The following is an 8,935-nucleotide window of genomic DNA, read 5'->3' on the forward strand; positions in this document are numbered from 1 at the left end:
GCTATCGCAGCTCTGCCAAATTAAATTGTTTCCCACCTCCTTTTACAAGTGTCTAAAACCGACACTTCGGGCTCTCCCCTCCTTTCCGATCCTTCTCCGTCATTTCTCACTCCACACCTGTAAGTCTGCTGCTTTAAAAACAAATTAAGGGAAAATGCAAACAAATACAAATCTGCCTTTCACGCACGCACCCCCTTGGCCTCCACCTCGGATGGTCTCTCAGAGCGGGAAGTCAGCATATTCCCGGATGGACTTTGACGTCGCCACTCCACCCCTCCGAAAATGCACACTCTTCTTTTTAATCTTGTGAATTTCCACCTTATTTCATATTAATTGTGACCTGGCTGGGCTTCTACCCTAGAGACCAGAGTGGTCTGATCTGGTCAGTTTCAGCCTAAACTTGAGCCTTGTCAGATGCAAGAGGCACTGGCGCTCTTACTCGTTAGTACTGTTGTTACTGCTTTTCTAAATTATTGCTTATTTCTTCACACTCACTCCCTCAGCTCCCACGGAGGAATGGTTTGACTCTTTGCAAACCCCATCAAATTTCCCACAAGAGTCTCCCTGGACTCAGGTTGGGAAGATCTTTTTCTTTCCCCATCCCTCCTCAAATCCTTTACCAGTCGAGTCCCTGCCTGTCTCTCCCCTGATCCTCGGAGAAGGGGTGAGGAGAGAGAGTCCACGGGGACGAGGGCAAGGAACCTTTCCAGGTGTGCAGAGCATGGCCGGAGCCCCTATCCAAAGCGGTCTGAAAATTCTCACAACCAACAATCCTAATAACTCAGTCTTAACAAGGATAAGAGCAAAAAAAAAAAAAAATATATGAACAGCCTCATGAATATCAGCCCAAGGGGAGCAGGAGTGAGCTGTTCAGAGATGAAAGTGCACAGAAATAAAAGCTCAATTTAATCTGCTTTAAAACCCTTCAACTTAACGTTTGTGCTTCAAACTCTGAGAGTGAGGACTGATTGCGGATAAATAGTTTCTTACCATGCCTGGAAGCTATTACACCCCTCTCCAACACAGTTTCCTATTCAGCAGTCCCAGTTTTCATTACCAGCTCTAATAAGTCTTAACATTATTAAATGCCAAGCGGACGATAGGAAAAAACGGACTCAGGGAGGGATCTCTCTTTAGCGCTTAAAGAGGAGAGCTCTTAAACCCCTTCTTCGGCGGCTCCCCGCCTTGAGAGAGGCAACCCCCGGAGAAGGCATTTGTCAAGAGCAAGAAGCCAAAACAAAGTTTGTGGGTGTGCACCCCTCCCCCTGCTCTGCCCAGGGGTATCTCTGCCTCTCCCCATCTGGCCCACTCGGGTGGAGGCTGGGAGGTCTTTTCACCTTTAACTTGGCCATGAAACTGACATCCAGGGCCTGGGAGAGAGATGAGAGTTTCCAACTGGGTGGTTCACCGGGATGCCAGCCACTGGCCAAGGTACTCAAATCCGGAGCTGATACCATTTGTCCACAGATGAAAAGATAACCCTCTCTCATGCCCCCGTCATACTACCCATCACACCCATCTACAATCATACTGCATATCCCCACAGAATCCACGGCTCCGATCCAAAGGCCCGTGGGCAGACCGCCACACCGAGAGACATGCGCTCACACCGCCATCCAGCTCCCAATCCCAGGGCCCAACATGCCCTCTGTCACTCAAAAACCACGGGGCTTTCTGGACATCAGGCCCACCGCTTTCATTTCATTTCTGCAACTCCTGTCCAGACTCAGCGCCAGTACTTTCAGCCTTCCCATCTGGAACCTCCAGCCTCCTCCTTAAACCCTTGGAGACTTGGAAGTTCCTGGTTCTACTGCAGGGAAAACCTCTATCCAGCGAAGTTGCCTTTCTGCTGGTTGTATAAGCCCAGATCAGCACCGGAAAACGCTGGACTCCTTTGAGCCAAAGGGATTTCCAAACCGAACTTGCTACCCTTTTCCTTTCCTTTCCTTCCCTTCCCATCCCTTCCCTTCCCTTTCCTTCTTCCTCAGAAGAAATGTATCTATTGTGCTTCCTTACAGACTGAATTGGACATACCTCTGCCACACGCGCGCGCACACACACGCACACACAGCCTCTCCAAATGAAACCAAACTTCCTTCGCTTCTCCTGGGGTACCTCTCAGAAGCTGCGTCTGCTGCGCTGTATTTCGCAGGGAAAGATTATTCAAGTTCTCTCCCCGCCTCCAAGAAAAAAAAGTTCAACTAAGTCCCTTTCCAATCTGAACTGAAATAAGGAGGGGGTCTCCCCCCAACCCCCGCCAGGGATCCCCGGGCTCTAGGCTGCCTCTGCCGAGCCAGGGCTTACTTGGAAGCCCCAGGCCGCCTCCCACTGCAGCCCCGAGGCCCTCGGCAGGCCCGAACAGCAGGGTGCCAGGGACAGCTTGCTCACTTTCTTCCCTGCCCTTTTGTCCCCGGTGGGACTGGACTCCACTTGGGGCCCTGAATGTCAATAGCCCGCTTCTTCCGCAGCTCCAGACTGCTCCCACAATGGGCTGCCCGTACCCCCCCCCCCAGCCTTCCCCCTCAGACCAGGCCTGTGAGGGCTGGGCCTCGCTGGGAGTTGTCTTTGGAAGCGGGCTTTGTCTGTGAAGTTCATCTTCAAGGTTGGGAGAGACCACTGAAAGCTGGAGGGAGACCTAGGCTAGAAGTTCCAGGGAGGTGAGGAGAGGAGAACCCCCTGGAAGGAAACTCAAATGAAACTGTGCTCTTTCACAAGTTTCAGGGTTCAGAACTCTCCCCCACTTTTGCCAAATCCACCACCGTTTTTTGCACGTTAGAGTGGCCACTGCCTTTCCTGTCTGCCTGCTGCCTCCCTGCGTGTGTGTTTGGAGGCTTAGCTTCTTTTCCCGTCAGTCTATGTGACTTTGGGTCTTCCGTTTTACTTTCTTTACCCGCGTCCCCCCCTGAAGCACCACTTACCAAGTCTCAAAGAGACCTGCGAGGGAAGTGGTAACGAGGAAGGGCTTTCCCTTCTCTTGAAACTTACCCTGTCTGTCAATAAACAAAAGCACAATCCCCTTTCCTGGGCGCGCAGGCGCTTGAAACATAAACGCCTTCCCTAGTTCATCTCCAGAAAAAGCGCGGCTCAGACTCCAGACCCGTTCGGCAACGACGCTAACAGCGGGGAGAGGGCGTGGGGAGCCTGAATCTCTCTCCCGCGCTGGGATCCTCCGACCTGACCCTGGGCGTCTGAGAACTCGGCCTCAACTCCGGGCCCCGCCTGCGCGTGCCCAAGAGGAAAGCACCTAAAAGGTGCACCCTTCGGCCCCCTCCCCCGCTACCTCCGCGATGTCTCGGTTCAGCCCTGGCGTCACAGGACGGAGAATTAGGCGGCGGCCCACGCGGCCCTCGCTAATTTTTATTGATTGCAGCGGTCAGTCAACTGTCAGGCGGGGTTTCAAGGGACCGTTTAGAGAGCGTGTGCGGGTCTGCTTAACAAATTCATTTAGGGAGCCGCGGGGCCGGCTCCTCTTTCCTCGCCCCCCGCCCCCTTGCCCAAGTTTCCTATAAATAATAGATCGACACCGACACCGGGACTAGCAGCCAAAACGCCAGCCCCGAAGGACACACGGCCCGGAGTCTTCAACGGGGTGCGCAGTCCCCGGAGCCCTAACCCGCCGCCGGGCTCCCCGGGGACGCAGAGGCCGTCAGGGCCCCGCTCCGCCGCGCACCTGAGTCGCGGGCTCCGCACCCAACCCGGCCTGGGGGCGCACGGAGGGGGTGCTCTCCGCACACACCGACGGGCTCCCGGCTGCTCCGGGGGCCGCGAGTCCTCCCGCTAAACATCTGTCCGCCAGTCCGGGTGGCGGAGGCGCCACCACTGGCCCGCACCCTGGTGAGCGGGGAGACGCGGGCTCGGGCGTCGCCGGCCCCGGGCGTCGCCGGCCCAGGGACGGCTCCCTACCTTTGTCGCCCAAGATGCCGTCGATGCTGTGCTTGGCTTTCTTCTCGCCGTCGTCCTCCTTCTTGTCCGCTTCGTCTTCCTCCTCCTTCTTCCCGAACTTGATTCTGAGCACGCGGCTAATCGAACTCACTAAACCTCAGAAATTCAAAGGCAAAAGAGCGAGTATAAGTCGTTGGGGCCGCGGAGCGGGGCCGCCTGGGGCCCTGGGAGAAGTAGCGGAGCCCATTTCCCCCCTAGATACACTCAGGAGGATTCACACCCATTCCCGACCCACCCACCCCCCCCCCCCCGCCGCCGTTGAACATTTACACCTACTGGGAGGCACAAGTACAGTCACTCACGTAGACTCACACCTGGGGCACTCACAGGGCGGCAAGGCGGTGGCAGAGGAACCCACCTAGAACATTCCTATCACATCCTTGCCCACACTTCTGCTTTCCACTGTCACGTACCCTAGATGCACTCACACCCACACCCACCTCCCCAGGACCTCCCCGGAGGCCCTCCAGCCCCCGACGCTCTAGTCCTCACACTCAGGTGTGCATCCCAGCCCTGCACACGTGAATGTTCAGGTACACACACAGACACCTGGGGCCACTTTCTCCCACACAGGCAGCAAGATTCAGGGCCTCCATATCTGGGACCCACTGGTGGCTGGGGGCAGCAACAGAATAGAAATGGTGACTTGGAAAAAGAGATCCGGGGAGATCACAATCTACCCTCCTAGGATGGACTCATCTCTCTAGGCCACTTCTCTGAGAAGGCGCCAAGGGAGCTTCCCTTACCACCCAACTTTATAGGATAACTTTTTCCCCATTTCCCTCCCCCTTCCCTCCCTCCCTCCCTCCCTTCCTTCCTTCCTTCCTTCCATCCTTCCTTCCATCCTTCCTTCCTCCTCTCTCCCTTTCTCCCTCCCTCCCTTCTTCCCTTCCTCCTCCCTCCCTCCCTTCCTTCTCCCTTCCTTCCTTCCTTCTCCTCCTCTCTCCTTCTTTCCTAACTCCTTTTCTTTCCTTCTTCCCTCTTTCCATCTTCCTTTCAGTGCTGATTCCCTCCTGTGCCCTCACCCTCTTTGCGCTCTGGTTCTTTTCCTTCTCACTTTTCTCTGAGTTCCCCATGATCCATCATCTCCCCTCCTCTCCCGCTTCCGGCCCCACACGACCTGAGCCCTGGCCCGACTCCGGGCAAGTTCTGCTGGCTCAGCTGCCTTCTCACCTGAGGGCACGGTGCTGCGGTCACAGTGGCCGTCCTTCAGCAGCCGGTCTCGGATCTCCCAGCTGAACATGCCTGGGTTTTCCCTCTTGTACTCCTCTATCTTTTTCTCCACATCCGGAGTCGCCACCTGCTTCAGGGGTGGAGGTGGGAGAGTAGGAGTGGAAAGATGGGGTAGGGGGAGGGAGATACTTTTAATATCAACCTCCCAAGAGCCCCAGGCCAGGCTGGTGGCTCTGGTCACCATGCCTCCATTCTGAGAGTGGCTTTATCCTTTCAAGAAACCTGTTACTGGCTCCCAGGAAGGCGGCCAGGACTGGGGGATGTGGAATAGGGTAGTGATAGGTAATACAATAGAAACCTAATTAGGACTGGGGTCCCCCTTCACGGTTCCAGGCAGGACTGGAGAAAGATTTCCCCTGGTCTGGGATGGTGATAGGGGGTCTGGGAAGATGTAGGGACAGCACAGGAATGACTCATTGGCCTCTCAGGCAATCTGGACATCAGTTATCCCCATCCCTGAGAAATTCAAATAATGGAGGATGTCTGGGGGTGGGGACCCTCTTCCACTGTCCTTCCCATAGGAAGCATATAGACCCCCTCCCCGGTTCTACTGGATGACACAGGGTAGAGAGAGGGGCTACAGCCAGGATACCCCAACCACGGGAAGGCTGGCTGCCAGCTATGTAGCAAAGACACTCACTCTGGGTTTGCTGCCACCAATGGCCCCAGGCCGGATGGACCCGGTCTCCTGGTAGCGGCAGAGAATCTTGGAGACGCAGCCATGGGAGACACGCAGCTGGCGGGAGATGACACAGGGCCGGATGCCATGGTGGGCCATCTCTACTATCTTGTGGCGGATGTGGTTAGGAAGGGGCCGCCCGTTGATGAAGACCCCACCAAGCTGATTGACCCGGCCTTGGCCAAGTGGGGTGGACACTGGAGAAGGAAGGGGAAGATGAGGAAAAAGAGAGGCACAGGGTGAGGATGGGGAGGAGACACTGAGTACAGCCCTTTTGACTCCAGTTTTGTTTGAGCCCCAAGACCCCTGAAAGCAGATCTCAGTTCCCCACATTTGAAGCTGTGGCAGTTCGGAGGTCAGGAATAAAACCTGTCATGAAGCCAAGGGAAGGTCTGGCAGAGATGGAGAGAGGGGTCAGGGTTGGCTGCTAGAGTCTCCACAGATGCTGTGTGTCCCCAGTCCTGCCACACTACGGGGAATGCGGACACACCTGGGGGATCCGAATGCCTCTGAGAAGGAGAGGGAGAGGGACAGAGGTGAGAGGGCAGAGCTAGAGACTGGCGGAGCGTGGGGACTCTGGGACCAATGGTTCTCTGGACCCACAGCTTGGGCGGCAGGTCCACTTGCCTTTTATAGAGGCCGATAATGGGTGAGATGTGGCCCATCTGGTCAGTTCCGTGCTCTAAGTGGTCAAGTCTGATCCATTTTACTGGGGCCCAGAAGGGGTTGGTTGATTACTAGGAGTTACAGCCCTGGCTTGGGCAGCAGAATTGTCCTACCCATAACTGAACAGACAAGGCACAGCAGAGGGACCAGCAACAGAATGCCGTTGGCTGCTTCTTCTGGGGACACCTGGCTGTCCCTTGAGGGACTCTCCTTCCTTCCAACCCCTCTCAGAGTTCGAATTTCGTTTGGGGATGATTTGGGGACATGCCCCATCGTCGGCAAGCTTCTAATCAAATACTCATTTGGCCTCAAAAACCCATGAACTGTCCCTGCAGGTTCAGAGAGGCTGGTGCACAGATGGATCAGAGTCCCTGGGTGTGGGTGACTTTGGGAACCAGGACGACAGACCCGCCTGATGTGGGCTAGGGAGGGGAGAATGCCTGGGAAGCTTTAATGCAAAGTCCACACAATTTCCTCCCAGAAGGTTGGAGGACACCCGGTGCACTAATCCGGCCTCGATCCCCCCAGTTTGGGGACTCGGCGGCTGCGGAGATCTGGCAGATTAGAACGATTTCACAGCCGCCCGAGTGGAGGGAGCTGACAGTATAATTGGAAGGGAGGAGGCGAGAAGAGGCTCCGTTGCTGAGCTGTTCCTACCGCCTCCTCCCTGGCTCTGCCGGTCCCCACACTCCTCTTCGTAAAAGTAGGTGTCTGAAGCCACCCTCGGATTTAATCAGAAATCGTGCGTCGCCAAGTCAGAGTCACTCGGTCTCCGTGGCGGGATATGCCATTAGCGCTGGAGAGCTCTCCAGCGCACAACTTTATATTCAAGAGCCTCTTTAGCGACCGGCACTCGGCTCTCCTCAGTATTCTCCGTCATGTTGGGCAAATATTGTCCTAATCCGCTGCGCGTCCTCGGCCGCCTGTTTTACTTGCATTCGCTACAGGAGAGTGCTACGGCAAATCCCCGGGCTTGTGCGCTCTCCCGCCTGCGTGGTTGCTCGAGCGCACTTGATCACGGAACCACTCTCCTCGCCTCTGTCTAATTCAGGGACCCGCGCCGTCTAGCTGCTGGAGGGACACCCCCCTCCCCAGATCTCAGGCTGCCTGTCCATCCGTCCCCTCCTTGCCTTCTCTCTCCTTCACGCACAAGGGGCTCATATAATTATAAGAAGAGTAATTTAAAAATAAAAGTCGCACCTCTCTCTAACCATTTCTGACATCCTGGGCTACCTACCCCCAGAAGCCAAGTGATCCCTCAGTTGACAGGTTGAAGGCCTTCTATTAGTTTAAAAAGAAAACAAAACAAAAACGCAGGAAAGGTGCGCTCCCAGCCCTTGCTGGAGCCCGGAGCCGGTTCACCCCGGATGCTGGATGTTTAGGGAGTACACATTACAAAACTAACACTTTTCCCTTGTCTGGACATTTCCCTGCCCTCTCGCTGTCTTGAGGTCTCCCCCGAGAGATTTCCAGAGTTCGCAAGCCCGAGTGGAAACTTTTGGGGGAAAATCGTTACTATTTATTGTTTCAAATTAGTTTGTTTCCAGATCCAAAAGCAGAGTCCTAGTTTAGGCATGAAATATCACACATTGTTGGTATTTCGAAATAGAAGGGGATGGAAGACCATCCCAGAGGTGAAAAGAACAATTCAAAACAAGAGTAGAAAGCACGTAGCTGGCGAACGCAGAGAGCCGAGAAAGTATTAGGTGGAAAGTATCTAAAAATAGTGGACAGAGTTGAAACTCACTAGGACTTGAAATTGACTAGGAGCCGAAATCTACTCGGAGTTCAGCCCCGCGGGTAAAGGCCAGAATCCTGGACCTGTGAAGCTAAGGCCGCCGGTGGGTGAAACGCACGCGTAAACGGACAAGTGTCTGTCCCAGAAACTTCCTGGGTCCTGCGCCCGGACTTGGATCCAGAAGGGAAGGGGACTCCCCTGCTGCCGCTGGCGCCGCCACCACCCCGTGAAGATCGCCACCTCTCCAAGGACCTCGAGGTCCTGGCGGAGGAAGGAAGCGAGGCAAGTCCAGACGCTCTTACCTTCCAGAGGAAATCCCGTGCGGGGATAGTTCTGCCCGGGAGCCGGCCGCATCATCCTCGGTACAGTGCCGGGAAGGGCCGCCATTCTTGCGCACGCCGGGGACGAATCCAGAGTCGGCGAAAATCGCTTCCCGTCCGCTCCCTTTACCCCTGCTGCGATCTCTTTCTTTCCTTCTTTTTTTTTTTTTTTTTTTAAACCTCTTCCCCCTCCCCTCCGCGAACACTCCCTACCCCCATCCCCCCACCCCCGGCTGCGGTCGCTCGCGTCCAGAAGCTGGGGAGGGGAGCGAGGTAGGGGCGGAGGTTGGGGGGGTGTGTGTGGGGGGAGGGAAGGTGGCGACAACGAAGTTCAAACAAACAAACACACCAACCCCA

General features: G+C 55.5%; 1 protein-coding gene across 2 annotated transcripts in view; it reads right to left on the reverse strand.

The window, feature by feature from the left end:
- PAX7 (paired box 7) overlaps window positions 1–8,695 on the reverse strand; it is a 100,158-nt gene extending 91,463 nt beyond the window's left edge. Inside the window, exons 1-4 of one of the 2 annotated variants that reach the window (XM_059054347.2) lie at window positions 8,561–8,695; window positions 5,816–6,051; window positions 5,116–5,245; window positions 3,904–4,032 (exon numbers count right to left, since the gene is read on the reverse strand). In XM_059054347.2, coding sequence (XP_058910330.1) covers window positions 3,904–4,032; window positions 5,116–5,245; window positions 5,816–6,051; window positions 8,561–8,645 — 580 coding nt within the window. In that variant the 5' untranslated portion in view covers window positions 8,646–8,695. Of the gene's footprint in view, window positions 1–3,903; window positions 4,039–5,115; window positions 5,246–5,815; window positions 6,052–8,560 lie in introns of both variants that reach the window. The other variant, XM_059054336.2, reaches the window with a different exon arrangement.
- Window positions 8,696–8,935: the final 240 nt, after the last annotated feature.

This window comes from Kogia breviceps, chromosome 1 (genome assembly GCF_026419965.1).
Source record: "Kogia breviceps isolate mKogBre1 chromosome 1, mKogBre1 haplotype 1, whole genome shotgun sequence".
NCBI classification, from domain to species: Eukaryota; Metazoa; Chordata; class Mammalia; order Artiodactyla; family Physeteridae; genus Kogia; species Kogia breviceps.